The following is a 20879-nucleotide window of genomic DNA, read 5'->3' as shown; positions in this document are numbered from 1 at the left end:
ATCTCTTTGTGAATTTAATTCACAAAGTACACCTCGAGAAGCATTGCTTCAACGTTGGCACTATTGTCCTCAGTGTTCCAATATTAGAAGTTCACATATTCATAGATTCAACTCCATCAGTGGGACCAAACTCTTCAGAAATTATATATTTATACTCTTAATTTCCTAAAACCTCACCACCATATCAATCAAAACTTATTACAGGGGTAGGGGAGATGGCAAAGTCTATCAAGTATTTGCTGCAGAAGCGTGGGTAATCTGAGCCGCAGTCCCCAGAACCCATATAAAAAGTCAGTGTGATGGCCTGTTTCTATAACCCAGCACTAGAAGCGTGGAGGGGAGGTAGGGTAGAGGCAGGAAGATTCTGGAAGTTCAATAACCAGCAAATCTAACCAAATCAGTGAGCTCTGGGTTCAGTGGCAGTCCTTGTCGACACATGAGGTGGACAGCTACTGCAGGAGACAACCTAACATTGACTTCTGGTTTCCAAATGCATGAACACACCTGTATGTGCATACACACACACACACACACACACACACACACACACACACACATACAATTGCACCCATAAAATACACATAGACACGCATGCAGAATCTTCTAAAGCCATTTCCAAAATCTTTCAGGCAGTGCTCGAAGCACATATAAGATAGTAATCACTTATGACTACTTGCAAAAACAAGTCACGTGCCCAAAATGAATTTACCTTAGCTAGATGAGGGGTAACTAGCATGAAGTGCTAAGGCATGATGCGCAGGGCATTCTCACTGTCAACACCAGTATTCGTAGTATTGTGCCATCTGTGAGTCATAACTCTGAATGATTAGATTTTGCCAAGGTTATCTAATGTTTTACTCACGAAGATGTTTCTGCCACGCACCGCGGGCCCCCGTCTGTGCTCTATGCGCTAGAACCCAGTTCGCGAGCTTCGGGCAAGGGGCTGGAGGTTGAGAATACACACGCAGAGACAGATCGACACACAGACCTTCCAACACTCGTACCAAAAAGCCCTTCTTTTAATAGCACCTTGGAGGCTTAAATACCCTGCAGTCAATGGCCCACAGGTGAAAATCCCATCCTCTGATCCTCTCGGCAAAGCACAGGTTTTAGTCACTTCAATTAGAAGGCTCTAGACAGGGAAGAGCAGTTCAAGGCCAGGACTCAATTAGTCCCAACAGTTTCCTTTCTTCTGACTTGTTTTAAGCACACATCTTACAGCTTCTGGGGACAGGTGAGTGTGGGGAAGAAATGGATGACACCTTCAGCAATCTTGATATTAGTTAACTAATGAATGGCAGCTGCATTCTCTCTATAAACCCAGCCACTAAGATCCCAGTTCTTCAGGAGCTTCACAGATGATTTCAACTACTGCACAGGGTTCTGGAACTTACATGAAAGCACCATTTTTAAAAAATTTGAGTTCATAATTGTGTCATGGAGTGAAGAACAAGTTCAAAAAGTACCAAGAAGATAAGACACACAAGAGCAAGAAAGTCGAAAGGCTAAGCAATTTTCTATGCGAAACCAAGGAAAGGTATCAGAGTAACAGGGGTGCAAGATGGGGAGAGGAGACCACATCTATAAAGCAGGTCCTTGGAATGGAAATTTTCTGGGTCCTCTCAATGACAAAGACCACAGCCTAAGTAGAGAAGGTCATTCTCAACTTCTTTTTTTCCCTGAAGGACTATTCAGACTTCTGCCATGCACGTTCATCAGCCACCACAATTAATGGAGATGCGTAAAAGAGATGCAAAGATGAATAAAGGGATAAATCCTACTTACAATGCCTAATAAGTTTTTAAAAAATGGAATAAAAAAATACTGAACTACCTTACTGTGGTCTCACTTAACTAAAGCAAATCCTACTTTGTCTCACAGTGGACGATTGTATGCAGTTTCCTAATTCCTCAGTGTTGAAAAAAAAAATCACCTAGGAAGAGTTCTTTTAACTTCCCACCTACCCCGGCATTCCTTTCCCCCCACCATAGTGTCCATTCGATATCCCCAAAATGAGTTTTCATCCTTCCATATTTTTTATTGTATTTCCCATTACTAGGAAAGAAGAAGATTCAACAATTGAGAATAGCAAATTCATTTTCATTGCCCTACATAGCAGGTGAAAACAATTAGGGATGTTCTGTAGGATCTGGTACAAACATAGTCTGGCCATTTTCACTGGCCCTGCAGAAGTTAGGGGCAGGACCAGCAGCAGTGCTCATGGCTACTTCCAAGATACAGCCTTGAAGGGAGGCCTAGACCAAAAGTAGAGACGCACCATACAAAGCACATTGCTCATGGCATGAAGCGCAAAGGATGGGCAACAAAGCAATGCAAAACAAAACACAGAAGAGGGATGTCTCTAACAGGCAGTGGACCTAAATGTACAGTCAATAATGCAATATAAATTCTTTGTTGAGAGTCTAGACAATTTACTAACCATTTTTTATGAGTGATTTTTGTTTGTGTGTGTTTTTTTCAAGACAGGGTTCTCTGTGTAGCCTTGACTGTCCTTAAAAGCACTCTGTAGACTAGGCTGGCCTTGAACTCATAGAGATCTGCCAGCCTGTCTCCCAAGTACCAGGATTCAAGGTGTCCATCACCACTGTCCTGCATGAGTGATTTTAATTAAGAGTCAAGGCAATTTAAGAGATGATGGTGACTATAAGGATAACAATGGTGTTAGCCGTGGTGAAGTACTCTAACAGTTAAAAAAACCTTATTTTGCTAGGGCTATGTACTTACAGGAAATGGTTTGGAATTCATTCAATGTAAAACCCAAGCTGTCATCTTAACTGCCTCTGTATTGAGTGAGGTTGAATTAGAAAGCTGGGAATTTTGTGAACTTAGGAAGGCAATTGGCAAGATGAGGAACCGATCACATGGCATTTCAGCTACACAAATGTGCATTTGTACTGGAGAGAAACATACTTGAGAAACTTCTGCAATATTTTTAAGGTGACTATTTTTTTACATCCTCAGCCAAGAGCAAGAGTTTGGCCTTTCTTTTATGCAAAAATCAAAGTTATAACCCAAGGAACATTCCTAAACATCACAGATGGGCAAAGCAAGAGCCAAGACTGGCAAAGATGATACATCCCAGAGCAGGCATGGAGCTGTCGATGAATGTTCAACAAATGTTAGAGGGGCCCTGCATTCAAGAAGATTATTCTGCCCTTCTGGGAGTGTAAGTAGAGCTCTGAGTCACCTACTGAGCTTCCAGAGAACACAAGATAGAAACTCAAAGATTTACATGAAAAACAGAAAACACTGTTCCAGAAGTAGACCCAGAAAGAAACTTCTCATCAGGGTTTGCAATGAGGTCATCAGAAGAATACAGAAGTATGTATCTACACAATTAGCTCCAAGTCTATTTATACACATTATACAATTGTACACATTTCAAGGCATCCCATGACAAATGACCATAAGCTTCAGCCAGCTACTGGGTGCATCCAGAACACCTTGGGGCTTACAAATATCTGTCAATGGAGAGAACATCTTTCTTAATAGTGAGGCCAGCTCTGGGAACCGATGACAATCCTTCCTCCACCCAGACACTATAACCTGAGGACTAAACATACAAATAAAATGTCTGCAATTATCATTGTTCAAAAGTCAGAGGCCTTAGAGGATTCTGATTAACTAATGGTAAGCCCTCTGAAAGAACACTAAACCCGAACACCTATCTAGTCTCCTCAACCAGACAAGGCCTATACTCTAGCACAAATGAGCAATTAATTTTAAACACAACACTCCTAACACTTTTTAATCTTGTTTTCATGGATATTTAAATATTTCATGATAATACTCTATCCTTAAGTACCAGGGGAAGAGAAAGAATGGAGAATAGGTGTTCGCACCCCATCTCCTCCTCTCTAAGAGAGTGGAACACACTGCAACATGTGAACAGACAGAGAAGAACGCAACTGATTCTTCCTCACCCTTATCCAAACTGTGCAAACTGAGTGAACAGAGTTATATCAAAGTGGAAAATAACCTAAAGGTAATTCATAATTTCTGAGGAATACATTGAAATCCTCTAGCAATTGAATGAGTCTGACATCACCAGACTTAATATTACATTAAATTCACACACACACACACACACACATTTTCAAAAGGAATAAAAACTAATGACTTCCCTTCACCAAGCTTCCCTCAATAATTTTCTTTGATTTAAAATAACTCTAGATTATGAATACAGTCAGAGACATAAATAACAAAGACAAACACAAATGGGTCAATTGATTAGGATTAGGATTTATGCGAGCAGCCTAGTTTATGATATTATCTATCTGGACTGTGTAAAAATGATAAAATGTATTCTAACTCAAAACACAAAGTGTGTTTCATGAATTGGAAATAAATCAGATCTACTCAGACCTGTTCTGGAAGATGAGGAGGGACTGATACAGTTAAAGATCCTGTATCTTTAAGCCTTCAGAGAGAGCAGACCAGGATGGCCTATGTTTCAGTACTTCAGGAGTTAAGCTTGCAATGTTAAAATAAGTTGAACAATAATTACATCTCAGTGATGACTGATTTTATTAGCATCTTGGGAATATTTACCATGTTCTGTTACCAAAATACAGCACTGTTATCTAAGATAAAGTATGCACTTCTGAAATATTTTTTAAGAAATCTTTAACTTTCCCATGAGGTTCTTACAAAGGTCAGTTTAAAAACAAAACAAAAAAAAAGGATATATCAATGTTTGCTGGTGTTTTGTTTCTAGTCCTTTTTTAAGAACAACTATTACTATCCCCCAAAAGGAAAAAAAAAGAGTCATAGTAAAAGAAAGAAAGAAAGAAAGAAAGAAAGAAAGAAAGAAAGAAAGAAAGAAAGAAAGAAAGAAAGAAAGAAAAGAGGAAGAGCCGAAGGAGGAAGGGCAGAGAAAAGGAAGAGGAGGAGGTATTGGCTTCGTTCTGGAAGGTCTCCAAGATGATGAGGGAGGATAGTATCTCAGTGTTTCAAATTTGCAACTCGATTAGCTACCACAGTGAGGAGCTAAAAGGAAAACACACAAAGAGAAGAAAACAGGTTTAACTGTTTGGATCTTTCAACTTGAAACCTTGAATTTCACCTGCTCTGTTGGGAAACCGATCTATTAGTAAAGGATCTAAAGTATGGTGCAAACCAGACCATGAGTGAAATGTGAAATATTGTGGTGACCAGGCACAAAATCATATATTATAAATCTTGAAGCACATGTTAATTATCCTAACCTTTCCTATGTTTTGATTATTTCTTTAAAGATAATCTCTCTACCAAAAAATGAGTGAATGAATGAATGAATTAATTTAATAAATGAAAAAATTTTAATAATCTACAACTAAGGGTCCATTACTTGAAGACACTGTATAACTAGTGATTTTAAAACATTATGAATTATCACAAAAATCAAATTTCTAAAAAATAATTTAGCCCACTTAACAATATGAATTGGATTTTTCCCTGCTTTGACTATTTTAAACTCAGTAGTATATGTACATTAAAATAGTTTATAACTATATAAGCCTAGTTATAGGTAGCTCCATTTAATTGATAACTCAAGCTTTTATTATATTATTAATATGTTTAAGGTAGCATAGCTGAAATACAGTGTGTAAAGAAACATTCTGAATCAGTTTTTGGTTTTCACTTCTGGCTGTGCTGAGGATCACACCCAGGACTTCAAGCAATGGCAGAACCACGTGGCTACATCCAAAGCCTTGTTCTTTAAGACAGGGTCTCACTTCATGGCACAGTCAGACCTTGAGCTCACGCCTGTCAAGTCTTTGCCTCATCAGTGCTCAGGGGAAGCATGTGTCCCCAAGTCTGTACACCTACCCCCATTGCTCTTTCATACTTCATGGTGAGAATTCCGGTGGTACAAAAGTCAACAAAGACAATTTGTTCCTTAAAGTTACATGTTTAACAAAATACTATAGGAATGTATAATCACACAAAACACAAGCAAGTATTTTTTTACTAAGGTTTAATTTTAACTAATAAATTTTAAGTAATGAGTATAACACCAATCCAAGTCTTCACTAAGTTTCAATGCATGACCATTCTTGTAATTCAATTTTTTTTTCACCATGGTTTATTTTCAGCCTATTTTTTTTTTATTTTTCTCCTTAAACATTCTTCTCTTGTATCCTTTTTCTTCCTTTTTTTTTTTTTTTTTGTGAGTCACATACAGTTTGGCTAAAGGGCCATCCTAGTACAGTAATGTTTCAACTTGCAAGGAAGGACTCCCTTGTTGAGCTGGTAGAACTCCACCAGCTGGATGAGATCTGTGAATCTTGTGTGGCCATCATCCAGGGTGTGGAACAACTCACCATCATCTTCCACCTTCAATAGGACAAGCAACAAGCCAGTGAAAGGAACAGCAATGAGCAAACAAGCAAATATTTTAAAAACAAAACAAAGGAGGGGATAATCCGCCCAGAACTGCAAATATAGTTCTCTGCACACTATGTTTTCATAAGCCTAAATCAACAAGTCTATAAAACTAAGGACAATGAAAACAGCCCCATATCCACTTTGCCTGGTAATATTTCCTGCATTTAAAAGGAACTATCTATTCTTTTATTAAGCAGTCTAGTTCTTTCTCTCCTAATTCTCCCAGTGTTCAGCATATTTAGGATAGCACAACAATTGCTTATCAGCAGTGAGGATTCTGTAGTCTTTACTAAGCATAAAACATCTGTTTTCATTTAGAGTTTTTGCAGTTTTTTAATTGATTTTTATTGAGCTCTACATTTTTCTCTGCTCCCCTCCCTACCTCCCCCCCCTCCTTCAACCCTCTCCCAAGGTCCCCATGCTCCCAATTTACTCAGGAGATCTTGTCTTTTTCTACTACTCATGTAGATTAGATCTATGTATGTGTCTCTTAGGGTCTTCATTGTTGTCTAGGTTCTCTGGGATTGTGATTTGATTTGTGGACTGGTTTTTAGTCATGCTTTGGGAGCACAAAGCTCTTCATATTTGCTGGGGTTGCTGATCACGTAATAAAAAATAATCAAAGAAGCAGGGAGGACACTTTAGGCAACTACTGGAAAAATTCAGAAAGAGGAGACTCAGGAGGAACCACCAGCATTCTGGCAACCTAAGAAATACCTTTGTGAGGATGAATTATATCTTTGCTGTTCTGTGGGCTCCCAGTGTGCACACCACACACATGCACACATATGTATATGCATCAGCAACACAAGAGGAATACCAAAGCAGACTATAACAAAGGATTTTCTTAATGTTCTAAGAATAATTTGTATATCCACTAGTTATACAACACCTTTGATTTCGTCATGGTTAAAAAGAAGTTAACATGAAAAAATGTATATATATTTGAGAGGAAGAAGGAGGCAGGGGCTTTTAAGCACTGTTTTGTAAAATAATCTGTTAGTGGCCTTCAGAAGAAGGACTTTTTAGTGGCCTTTAACAATGTGTGGCATGAGGGCTACACAGTATTGCTAAATCACATTTTGTGGAACAGAGGGAAATTTAATTTTTACAATTCCTGTATTTCTTATATTAATTCAGGCTCATAAAACCATTTCTGCCAAACTTAACTCTAGTCAAAGCACAAGCTCCGAAATTATATTTGCTAAAAGGAACAAAAGACAACCAAAGTTTCCCAAAGCGTATGCACTAAGAACAACTCCAATACATGCATCTGTGCATCTCCAATGGATTGCAGGACATGCAACTGTGACTACAGTTACTTACGGGTATGATTTGAAAGTGTTTTATCTTTTGTCCATGACTCATTGACAGTACAAAAGTTCTGGGGTTACTCTGACTGTCCCGTACCAAGAAAACTCTAAAGAGAGAGAAGGAATTTCACTGTGACTTTCTTCACACTCAGGTTTCACAGAAATACATCGTGTTCAAATGCAGGAAAGCATACGTATACATGGGAGATTCGGGGCCTCCTTTACTGGTTGACCAATGAGAAAGACCATGCAACTCGGAAAACAAGAGTGCTAAACTGTCATTATACTAACGGAGTATAGTAGGGTAGATACACAACCCTTTGGCAGGTTGCATGATTGTGACTATCAATGTAACTCTAAAGTGGCATCAGTAACTACTATGATGCCCTATTCTCACTGGGAACCTAGGTACTCCCACACAGATATCCATCACAAAGGATGGACATTGCTATTTTAACTGACGGGTCCTGACAGGCCCTTGAAAGGAGGTAATTATTTGGAATCAAATGGTTTTTTTTACCCTTTTCCTGCAGTGGGTCCTCATGTTTCTACCAGCACACACACACAAGTACTAAGTAATGAATATATTCTAACAAATTAATCTCGGAATTGTTTAGGTAAAGATGTTTTAAGTAAAAAAAAAAAAAAAAAAAAAAAAAAAAACACCAAAAAACTTGCACTTTAACCTTGAAGAGGCCAGCATAAAACCTTTATAATGTCAGGCTAGACAGGCAAGATGTGGCCTAATGGCCTAAGGAAAAAAGACTACCAGGCAGGGATTCGTATTTCCTGGCAGCGCTGTGCAAATCTAGTTTTGTATTAATTGTTGGGAGGCACCCTGTGTAAATGTCCCTACGCTGACTCCAATACTAATCTCCCTGTGCCTGGGCCAAGCGGCAGCCAATGTCTGAGGAAAGCATCCATTTCCTGTGTACTGTGTGAGACTCAGAAATTACATCACTGGGGGACTGGGCAGAGGGCATTTCAGTGGTAAAGTCAGCTGTAATTCTCTTCCCCAAGAAGATCAGCACTACCACCTAGTGGTGTACTTGGCAGAGCCACATCTTTCCAAATTTAAAAAAAAAAAAAAAAAAGGAAAAAAAGGTTAAAGAAACATATTCAATATTATTCTTTATTCAATTATACCATTTAACTTACAAATACTGGATTCAAAAATTAATGGAATTGTGATCTTCTAGAACACTTAGGTAAGTGCTTATTATTTTTTTTTCTTGGCCTCTTCTCTGTCTAACTCTGCAGCCCATCACATTTAGAACCCCAGGGACTACACTAGGACTTATAGAAACATAGTCATATCTCTTCTTAGAATCTAAGATGTGCATCTGTGCATCTTTATCTAAATGCCAGTATCAAAAAACTAAATATTGTCAACATCCTGAGCCAACTTTTGCAGACAAAAGATCCATCACCACTTGCTTAAATGGATGCTGCTTTCTTTCCTCTTCAAACACAAACCCCACCTTCCAACTTGCTGTGCATTTGAGAAAGAAAGATGGCTAAAATTATACTAAGTGAATGAAATATACTAAGTGAAACATAAAATCCTTATTATAAATGTTGGCTAATTCATTTATTTCTCTTATACTCATTAAAAATAATAAGGGTTATCGCCAAAAAGCAATTTTATATGCACATACTATTTTAGAGAAATGGCAATAAAGACATAAAAAGAACAAAAAATGGGGAAAGAATTCAAAATATACAAGAAAATTTTTAATTAATATATTTTGCAACATATCAAGAAACCTGATTTATGAAAACATCATGCTATAAAATATATTTTAGATTATATCTGTTATATTTACAAAACAAAATGCTGACACCTCAAGAGATTCAGATGCCACCATTCATCCACTAGTATTTGCGATGATAGCGTTCAGGCAAAATGGATATTAATGCTAACTGGTCAAGGATAAAGTATCCTGTCCGTTATTTACACACAGACATTAAACACTGCTATAACAGAGTGACAACCATACTTATGGAACAAAAGGGCCTCTCATTTGTGATGAGTCAAAATTAAAATTTCTTAGTATGTGCCAAGTTATCATTTTCATAAAGGGAAAAAAATCCAAACATTATCGCTCAAACTGCAAATATAAAACTTACCCGTCCACAGGCCCCTGCCGGATAATCAGTTGCTGAGCTTCGTCTCGAGAAATTCTGTGATGAAACCATGGCTGGGACCGATGGATAGCTGAAGGAAGACAAAGGTTTGTCTGAAATGACCATGATCTCATTACACGCACTGTCCATCCTGTCCCATGTGTCTGAATCTGAAGGACCATCCATCTAGTTTTCCCTCCACTGGCTGACGAACACTGAGAGGAGACATACCCATGTTCACAGCTGAGCTCTGCGAGGGGGCCGTGGGGCTGCCGTGATTCCCCAGGCGTAAACATCCTTTCTTCTGAGCATAAAAAAGGAACGAAAATAAAATCTCAACTTCTAATCTTCTAAAATGATTCAAATCATAAACATATGAGAACAACGAAGCGAGCATTACCCTCCAAGCGAGCCCTTCCTCAACGGCAACGGAAAGCGCTTCCGTGGGGTTGTCTATGACTCTGCTCTTCTGACCTGAGAAGTCCATTGCTACTAGGGAGTTCTCCGATATGCTTCTCTGAAAGATTCAAACAATAGAACAAAAACTTTTGAGCTATCAATGTATACCTTACCAACTAACCTTCAGTGTTTTTCTGTCCATATGTGTCCACTTGGTCAGGGACCCTGCAAAGGTCACGGTCAGCAGGGAAATGATCCATGCCAGGTGCAGATTCCACGTGTCTTTAGCAGGCGCTGCGTCAAAACTTCCAGAGTCTGACTTCACAGTTTATTTCCCTTACTCATTTATGCACAGCAATTCTTTGAAGAGAGGTTTCCATGTGACAATTATTTCAACAAAGCTTTAGGCATAGTTACATAGGAACTCCCTTGCAAAGTATCAAAGCACCTGTGACCTTTACGATGAGCATCCGTTCTATTGACTGAGAGACAGTGCTCAGGGTAGGGGCCTAGGGAGGAAGGATTTAACAAGCGTAAGGATGGATTCCATTAGTAGATGAATTTTATCTACTAATAAAGTTCATGGGACCTTCTTCATAAGGATGGGTTCTATTCACTGGGAGACTAAGCTCAGGATGAGGGCCTAAACAATGTTCAGGATATTGGGGGAGTCCAGAAGGCTTGCTCCATAGAATAGCAAATCATCACCAGATTGTTAGACAACATCCACTCCGGTCTTCTAGGTGACCAGACATCAGTCATTTTCTTCCTTTGAAGAAAAAAAGACCTGCCTATTTAACAATTCGTGGTTTTCCAATGCTTTCTCTAGACTGTGCCTCCTACTGGATTCTGAATGTGGTTAATCAGAAATTTAAAAGTTAACTTGTGTATAAGGTAAAATGGTGGTCTAATATCCATCAATCCAGTGAGCTACTGGGTAACTGGCAAGATAACTAAGTGAATACTGCATGGATGGATTTAGGAAAACTTTGAAATAAACTAGCTCTTCATCTTTCCAGGAAGATGGCAAAATACCTATTGAGCGAGGCATAACTATTATGTTAAAATGATCTGTTAGTTCATCCTTCTAAGATTTTTGTCAATAAGCATTTAAGTGTCAAATTCAACTACTTATGAAAGAGTCTTTTATTTTGTGTGTTTTTTCGTCATATATGTCTGCTCATGTAGTGCCCAGGGAAGCTAAAAGAAGAGACTGAATTCCACAGAACTGGAGTTATAGAAGATTTATCCATGTGGGTGCTGAGACTCAAACCCAGGTCCAGCAATCAGTGCTCTTAGCTCCTGAGCTATCTCTCCAGCCTGGACTCACTCTTTATAAAACACATATCTACAAAAGGTATACTTTAAGTTGGCAAACATCTACTTAGAATTAGTATTCATGTTTTTATTATTAATTTTTGATGTGTATATTCTATAAAAATGAGTTTAGTTATCCAAATATAATAGTACAGAAATTGTATAAAAGTACCCTTGAAATAGACACAATTTCAAAGTTTCTAAGAATTCTAGGGAATAGTAATTTATAGTCCCCCAAACCCAAAGAATACCATGTCAGGAATTTAAAAATCCTGAGGAACTTACTTTTTTTCATTGTTTGTTATAGTTCTAAAATGTATCATAGTTTCTGAATAAAAGTACTAGTGTTTTATGGAGGAACAAACTTGGACATCTATTTTTAAAATTTCTGGCACCAACTCTAATTTAAATTTAGGAAGCAAAATTTTGTGGGATAATAATTCAGACATTTCCATAATATTCAAATGTTTGTGTTCAACACATCATCTGTATCCCTCTTTTGGGGAGACCCATGGAAAAACGGAAACTACACACCTGAGCCTGAACCACAGACAGTGTCACAAAATGAAGACTGCCTTAAATAAGCGAGAAGGCCATCAGTTTTTTATTTGGTTGTTTATTTTGTTATGATGCTTATTCTTTTGTTTTCCATTCTCTGAAAACAAAACAATCAATGCCTGGACCTAGTTTCCTTTAGGGTGTTATTTGGCAATAAATCTCTTAAAAAGTTTATCACCCCACAAAGTCAAGAATCCAGAAAACAGAATTTTCAAAGTCCCTAGTTTAAGAGTCTTGCTGTTTTCATAAGCCAGGGAAATAACATAAGACTTTCCCAAAGAAAACAGCATGAAAGAAAGACACTTATTATTAATCTCCACTAATTATTAAAAGAATGAACCCAGAGTGTAGTGATGGTGGTGAAGTGAAGCCATGCCCCATGTGGGAACCTTCCGAGAGAGCCGTTTCTTACCTCCCCGAGGATTCAGTCAACAACCCATGGTCACATGTGGACTTCACACAAAATTTTATCCACAAGGAAGAATTCAGGGCTCCTTTATCACTGCATCACAGACCCCTACTTATTAGAATCTGCTATTTTCTCTTCAAAACATGAGAGAAGTTGCAGCCTTATTACGGCTCACCTCTCTTCCTGAGACCCGCATGCAATCCCCTGTCTGTTGCGGGGAGTTTTTATTACTGACGGCTGCTCTTTCCGGCAGATGCTGTCTCTATAATCTCTATTTGCTGTCACACTTTAGCTTGCCCTTCTCACCCCGTGATCTTCTGTGCCGGGCTGTGGACCAGTCAGCTATGCCTTTGCTTTGCCGACCTTAATGAAAATCATCCACCTGCCCCAACACAGAGTAACTGGCCTCGATCCTAATGATAGCTTGATCCCTATAATATCTCTACCTCCACATGCCAAGATGGTTCTGCACTCTCGAGTGCCTGATAACATAAAAATGATGTTAGGAAAGAGACACAAACACAATCAGTTGCTCTGTGTTTTCTTTCTTCTTCTTCTTCTTTTTTTCTTCCCCACAAATGGCAGACAAGGATGTAAAATAAGATCCCATGTTCATAATTACCTGGCAAATGTAAGGAGATTGCACGACAAGCAACGAACATTTTTATTCGCTATGGTAACTACACTGTGGGAAAACAGTAATACAGCAAATGTTTTCTACTGAATGGCAGGTGGTGGATGAAAAATTAATAGTTTACCTTTAGTGGACAAAGAAATAGAAAGGAAGCTGAGTTTGACAGCCTGCAAAGGTCATTTTCAGCTCGATTTTCTTCACATAGGAAAGCAATGCTGATAACGTTCAGAACTGGTTGGATTTCTCAATTATATGCCTCCTTTTCTCCCCCATTCTTCTTAGGGGACGGATGAGACATTCCCCCAAGAAACAGTCCATGATTGTAACAGCCTTTGCCTTCTTTCCTAACAAGAAAGGGCCTGGGACTAGGTTGGGTTTTCCAACCCACGCTGAAATCTGATCCATCCACTATTAGTGCCCTGGGCACAACATGTCTCTTTATGAGTTTAGCTACCAGGCACACCATCCCATTCGAAGGAGCTGAATAAATCCACAGCCCCTCATGACAAAAAGGGCACAGACTTTCTCCTATATTGTCACCTCATCTCATCCCTACAGAGCCACAGGACAGTAGAGACACGTTGTCCTCAAAGACTATTCCATAATCCCTTTATCTTTGCACAGTAAGAAGCCAGAGACTAGCCAAAGTCATGTAGACAGTTTCTGGTAAAAGGGGTAACTGACATGCTGTGTCTTGTCTACGGTTCTTTTACTGACACCAATAGGAGGCACAGGAAAGAACTTGAGTTTAGAATATATAGGTTAGGTCAAAAGTGGAGAAAAGAGGGAACTCTGGTTGATTTCCCCTGTCTCCCCATTCCAGCTAGGACCCTATCAACAGGCCCCTCTTTCACAAGAAGCCTTACTTTGCCCTGTGAAAAACCAGGTGTATCCAGCCTCCTGAAATGACTGCAGCTGATTCCCATCTCAACGTCAATGAGGGGTAACTGTATGCAGTTATGGTGGTCGGTATGGTGTATGAACTGCTTTCATCATTTCTCTTCTCAAAGTGTATATATGTTGAAAAATTATAGACTATGCCTTTAAATGTGTAACTGGGAATTCTGTCTTTTATATGTGACATCCTATTAAGTAGTCCCTGAATGAGAAACAGCTAAGGTAGGTGACAGGGTGTGGCTTCTATTAAGCCTCTAATTCTTCCATAATAACCTAGAAAAGTGGGATCCTGCACAGACGCCAGGATAAGCAAAACGTCTCCCACTGCTTCCAAGTCTCTAGCACATAACTCATGAACTACATAGATAAAAGTCATAAACACTGCCCTTTCCGATCATCACCGCCACCCCAAGGACAGGTCTCTCCCATACACACACTTAAACTGCTTCTCCTCTTCAGTCCCCAGACCCAGCAAGAGTCACAATGGAGTTTGTCTTCCTATACATAGTAATCAAGTTACACTATAACTGAACTCTCTCTCTCTCTCTTTCTCTTTCTCTCTCTCTCTCTCTCCCATACACACACACACACACACACACACACACACGCACACACACACCTTGACTGCCAGCATTTCCCGTATTAAACAGTTTCTAAAGGTAAGAGTTGACCCCATGCTTGGATGCTAATGACAGAGATGGGCATGGAAAGAAGCTTGATTATAATATTTTCCTATGATTAAAAGGCCATTAAACAATAATTGCTTCCAAAGGCTTAGATGCTGTTAACAAATTCATCGTAATAACTTCAGACTCTAAAAGAAATTTGGAGAGATTTAGAAGATTAAGATAATAAAATTCAATGTTTTTTTATATGCGAGGGATTGAAAGATAAAAGTAAGCTGGCAAAGTATAAAAACACCCACCTTAAAGAGATTGCTTTTATAAGATTCGTTATCTTCCTTAGTTCCTTATTTTAAGGCTTATAAGGATATGTTTCAAAAATGGAAAGTTATTTTTCGACCACTTAAAGGAACATAACTACAAAATTTAAGGGCTTTTTCTCTGCAGTTCTATCAGACTCCGTACCCAGCATCATTTCATGCCTGATTCCTGGAGCAAGACACTGCATCTGCTAGCTGAGCAGTGAGACACATGGACCTTCCTTGGTCACAGCCATGAAGAATGTATGTTAACCTCAGTGGAGACGCAGATTTCAGAGACGCACATTAACTAATTTGTAACGCAGGCACATACACCTGAATTTTGAATGCACTCAAATACCAAGGAGTACAGCAAAAAAAAAAAAAAACAGAGCAGAAACTTTACATTCAGAAATAAATGTTTTGTGTTAATGGATAGGGAATTAAAATTAAGTTCTGAGAAAGTACAAGACGTGTGTCTACGAATGAACATCAAGGTGAAGCTGGGGAAGCAGTTCTGTGCAAATGTCATGGATGACCTAGATTTCAACTAGTTTTATGGTTTCCTGGAAAGCAGATGACTTTTTAATAGCCTAGAATATAAAAAACATTATTATTAAAATATCAGGATGAAGATGAGCTTGAGTATTCATAATGTACCTTCAAATTTTTTGATAACAGTATGTTATTTGGCTATAACAATACTAAATTAATATTGAAAGACATCAATAAATCTACAACTCAAATCAATGGTTACTGAGGCATAATCCACATAGCCAAGAAAAATATTCTATAAATTATCTTATTATGATCTTATCTCAGATGTCATAGTGACCCTGAATGCCTCACATAATCCTTTCCATTGTTTTTACTTTAACAATAAAATTATTGGCTTTCATTGAATGCTTCTTATATATTCTGTGTTTTTTATTACAGAGACTGAACATAGATAGATAGATAGATAGATAGATAGATAGATAGATAGACTTCTTTGTAACATTACATGAAAATGTTGCAAGAGAATTTATTTGAGAACAAAAGTCAAAATGTAAACATTATATGTTTAGTGTAATGAAGTACTAGATGATATAATTATGAAGTCAAGATTTGAAACCTTGGTCCTTACCATGGGTGGTATGCTCTGAGAACTGCAGCCACTTCTACCTTGGTATGGGTGCATGTAATTCTGGTACAGCTGCATTCCATACTGCAGAACAGACACACAAGAAAACATGCTCTCAGGATATCAACTGACTGACTGTCAACCCATTCATAGCTATATATTATCAATACACATTTCCTTTTTATTTTTTTTACAATTTTTATGTGTTCTCCTCTCATACAATCCATCATGAATGCAGTTTTCCATCCCACCATTCCTCCCAGATCCCCACCACCTCCCCTCTCCCCCAGATCCACCACTCCATTTCCATTTCCCCTCAGAGGGTTGGAGGATAAGGAGGCGGGGAAGAGAGAGAGAAAGCCTTCCAGAGATATCAACTGAACATACTTAACAAGTTACAGTAAGATTAGGCACAAACCCTCATATTAAGACTGAATAAGGCAACCTAATAGGAAGAAAAAAGTCCCAAGAGCAGACAAAACAGTAGAGACACCCTCACTGGTACTGTCAGGAGTCGTCCCAAAATACCAAGACAACAACCATAACAAATGTGTAGGGGACCTAGCACAGACTCAAGAAGGCTCTGTGATTCCCATGTCAGTCTCTGTGAACCCTGTGAGCCCTAATTCTTCAGGCTATGTTCTCCAAATATCCTCCATCCCCCTGGTTCTCACAATTCTTTCTCCCCTTCTTCTGTTGGGGTTCACTCTTCCATTGCTGGTGAGGATGCAAACTTGTTCAGCCACTATGGAAATTAATATGGTGGTTCATCAGAAAATTGGGAATAGATCTACCTCAAGATCCAGCTATGACACTCTTGGGCATATACCCAACGGACACTTCATCCTACCACAGGGACACTTGCTCAGGTACCTTCAAAGTGGCTTTATTTATAAGAGTCAGAAACTGGAAACAGCCCAAATGCCCCCTCAAATGGAGAATGGATAAAGAAAATGTGATACATTTATATAATGGAATGTTACTCTGCTGTTAAACAAATGACATCATAAAATTTTGGGGTAAATAGATGGAATTAGAAAAAAAAATCATCCATAGTAAGTTAACACAGACCCAGAAAGACACATTTGTTATGTGCTTACTTATAAGTGGATATTAGCTATTAACTAAAGGAAAATCAAGCTAAAATCCACAGACCTAGAATGGGTAGGTGTGTGTCTGTGTGTGTAGTCCAGGGATCAACCTTAGTTGTAATTCCTCAGTTATATCTTCCTCCTCTTCCTCCTCTTCCTCTTCCTCCTCTTCCTCCTCTTCCTCTTCCTCCTCTTCCTCCTCTTCCTCTTCCTCCTCTTCCTCCTCTTCCTCCTCCTTCTCCTCCTCCTCTTTTTAGAAAAAAAACCCACATCCTATCCAAGAACTTGCCAGGTAGGCAGGGCTGGCTGACCAGTGGTGAACTTACAAATGCCTGCCCTCAAGCCAGCCTTCCTTTCACATGGGTTCCGGGAATCCCATCACTCTAGTGATTCAGGTCCTCCCACTTAAAAAAAAAATCACTCCATCAGGTGGAGTATCTCTCAGGCCACTTTTTCTTTAAGTATTCTTACAATATTTATTTTTGACTTCGTGCATCAAAGAAATGGGGAATGAATTAGATTTACAACACAGAGTTTCAATTTTCCAAATGTAAATAATGGTAGTGCCTTTACTTTCAAGAAACAGTATCATGGAGAATTAACTAGAATGCTACTGTGGGAAAGTAAGCCAGGATCATATATTCGAGAAACAAGCATACAAACTGCTGTGAGGAAACCCACTCTGGAGATGTCTGCAAAGAATCTGGAGGACGGCTTATGTTGGAGAAGATGTGGAGTAAGGGGAACACTCCTCTGTTGCTTGTGGGAGTGCAAACTTGTATAGTCACTTTGGAAATCAGTATGGCAGTTTCTCAGAATTTAGAATCAGTCTACCTCAAGACCCAGTGATACCACTCTTGGGCTTATATACCCAAAGGATGCTCAATCATACCATGAAGTCACTTGCTCAGTTATGTTCATGGCAACATTATCCATAATAGCTAGAACCTGGAAACAACTTAGATGCCCCTCAACAGAAAAATTGATGAAGAAAATGTGGTACATTTATACAATGGTGTACTACTTAACTATTAAAAAAAAAAACAATGACATTATGGAATTTGCAAACAACTAGAAAAAAAGCATCCTGAGTGAGATAACCCAGACTCAGAAAGTCAAAGAAGGTATGTCCTCACTCATAAGTGGATACCAGATGTAAAGCAAAGGATAACCAGACCACAACCAACAGTTCCAGAGAAGCTAGGTAACAATAACAAGGAGGACCCTGAGAGGGACGCATGGATCCCCCTGGGAAGGGGAATTAGATGAGATCTCCTGGGTAAACTGGGGGTAAGGGGGGGGGCGGTAAAGCAGAAGGAATGGGGCATGAGAACATGAGGAAATGGGATGGTTCAGTTGGGAGGAGAGGAATGAAAGTAATGAAAGAGATATCTTGGAGAGAGCCACTATGGGGTTAAGGAGAAACCCGGGGCTAGGGTAATTCCTAGGAACCTACAAGGATGATCCCAGCTAAGACTCCTAGCAATAGTGGAGATGGTGCCTGAACTGACCTTCCCTTGTAATCAGATAGGTGAATATCCCAACTGTCATCAGAGAGCTTTCATTCCATAATTTATGGAAACAGAGGCAAAGATCCACAACCAAGCACCAGGCTGAGTCCTGGGAATCCAGTTGAAGAGAGGGAGGAGGGAATATATGAGCCAGGGAGGTCAAGATCATGAAGGAGAAATCTACAGAGACAGCTGAACCAAGCTTGTGGGAACTCATGAATTCTAGAACAACAGCTGTGGCGTTTCCCAGAGACCAAACTAGGCCTTCTGCAGGAGGGAGAGAGTTGTATAGTTTGGTCTATCTGAGGGGCCTCTAGAAGTTGGACCAGGATCTATCCCTGGTGCATGAGCTAGCTTGTTGGAGCCCATTCCCTATGGTGAGATGCCATACTATGCCTTAATGCAGGGGGATGGGGCTTGGTCCTCCCTCAACTTAATGGGCCAGGCTTTCTTGACTTACCCTTTGGAAGAGTGGATGGGCAGTGAGTTGGGAGAGGGGGGAGAAGGTGAGGAAGTATGGGAGGAGGGATGGGAGGAAGAACTGTGATTGGAATGTAAAATGAAATTTTTAAAAATTCATTTAAAAATGTATCTGGTTGCTTTCCCCTTGAATTTTTCACTGTGCTAAAGGGAAAAAAAAAGTAATGAGATGGTCAACTTTACTGATATAATTATTTTGGCACACTCTTCAAACGCTGCCATTGCATGGACATCTAACTGGTAGATTCTAGCACCAGCTTTCGACACATCAGTTATCACCGGCAAGCAGCTCTTGCCGCATCTGAGCCAGGAATGCTGTGTAGCAGAAAGACTCTAAAAAAGAAGATGTAGTCAGGAATGGAATGTAAGGGCATCCATTTTGAGATGATCAACTCCAGGTGAAGATCATCATTGCTTGTCTGTTCCACTTTGAAGAATGACCAACACTGGGAGCAGTCCAACACCAGACACAAGACAACTACCTCTTCAGCTTGGGAAGCCTTAACCAGGTTTCAACCTCACATTCTAAGGCCAGAGTGTAGTTTGGGCCTCCCTCCCTGGCTTGGAGTCTTCCTTAAAAGCTAGCTGCAGATCTCCTGCAGACCAGCCTGGGTCACCTACTTTCACTCCCTGAGCCTGCCTAGGCCAGCTCCTTGTGCCTTGTGTTGCCTCTACGGGGCAAGTGTGGGCTGATGACACACTTGTCTTCCAGCACAATACTTAGAAACCTCTGCCTTGACAATCACATGCATTAAATTGTTTCCTGAAGTAATAGAAAAACGAGAGGGTGGGGGGTCATAACCAATTTGGAGACTAAATAGAAAACAGAATCAAGGAGCCAAATCTTAGCCACAGGATGAATTCCATAACAGCTTCTTTTTACTAAACTATTTCCCTAAAGTAATTCCCACAAAGCGAATATATTTGGTAATTAGGAAAAAAATGTCAAAGAGGAGAATTACTGTTCTCAAGATTTTGATTTTAACATGAATATAAACCCATTCTCATTTAGACTCCTCCATGCTGACTCCTTTATCCAATTATTTCTCAACTTCTAAAAAAAAATTTTTTTTAATTTAAAGTTTGATGGACATTAATGGGACCTAATGAAATTTAACTCCAAGCCAACAATAACTTCACAAAGAAAAGTAGAGGAGCTTAATTCCTAGACCCATTCATTTCAGAGAACAGATAGTAACCTCAAACCAACACTTTCACAAGAAACACGCTGCTTGGCCACCTTTTATTTATCAGCATTGAAAAGCCGGCTACCTACTAATAAGACAGTTTTCTTCAAAGATGTATTGTTCCTGATCCTGGCAGTGCCTCGGTGCTGTTGGGGGTCTTTAGAAAGCATTTAACTCTGGCCGAGGGGTAGGGCATGGGTCACCTCAACATTTGCCTGTCCCATGGAGGGGCAGACAGGCACCAAACTAAGCGAGAGTGAAGCTGGCAGAGTTCTAATTGACGGGAACGGAAAGAGCTGACATTTAGCCAGGATACAGCACAATACGGAGCAACGAGCCTCTGTTCCAAGCCTCAGACTTGGTATAAATTTTTATGTATCTAGAGTATTTTTCATAAAGCAAAAGGATGTCTCCTATGCTGCTTTTGTGTATGTGCATGTGTGTTTGTGTGTGTATGTGTGTGTGTGTGTGTGGTTTTGTATGTAGACTATGTCTTTGGAATCCAGGGGTTCATGTCTTGT

At 39.4% G+C, this 20879-nt stretch overlaps 1 protein-coding gene across 2 annotated transcripts in view; it reads right to left on the bottom strand.

The window, feature by feature from the left end:
* Positions 1-5963: 5963 nt before the first annotated feature.
* The window catches only part of Grb14 (growth factor receptor bound protein 14), a 98536-nt gene continuing 83620 nt past the window's right edge, over positions 5964-20879 (bottom strand). For both annotated transcript variants that reach the window (XM_050122016.1, XM_050122023.1), the window contains 6 exons: positions 16093-16173; positions 10231-10347; positions 10062-10134; positions 9834-9921; positions 7717-7810; positions 5964-6339 (listed from right to left, as the gene is read on the bottom strand). In XM_050122016.1, coding sequence (XP_049977973.1) covers positions 6193-6339; positions 7717-7810; positions 9834-9921; positions 10062-10134; positions 10231-10347; positions 16093-16173 — 600 coding nt within the window. In that variant the 3' untranslated portion in view covers positions 5964-6192. The remainder of the gene's footprint in view (positions 6340-7716; positions 7811-9833; positions 9922-10061; positions 10135-10230; positions 10348-16092; positions 16174-20879) is intronic.

Source organism: Alexandromys fortis, unplaced genomic scaffold (assembly GCF_014885135.2).
Source record: "Alexandromys fortis isolate MF-2015 unplaced genomic scaffold, M_Fortis_MF-2015_v1.1 scaffold_8_9099976_23576923, whole genome shotgun sequence".
Taxonomy (NCBI): Eukaryota; Metazoa; Chordata; class Mammalia; order Rodentia; family Cricetidae; genus Alexandromys; species Alexandromys fortis.
The sequence above is the reverse complement of the archived record's forward strand: the minus strand, read 5'-3'. Positions and strand labels throughout refer to the sequence as shown.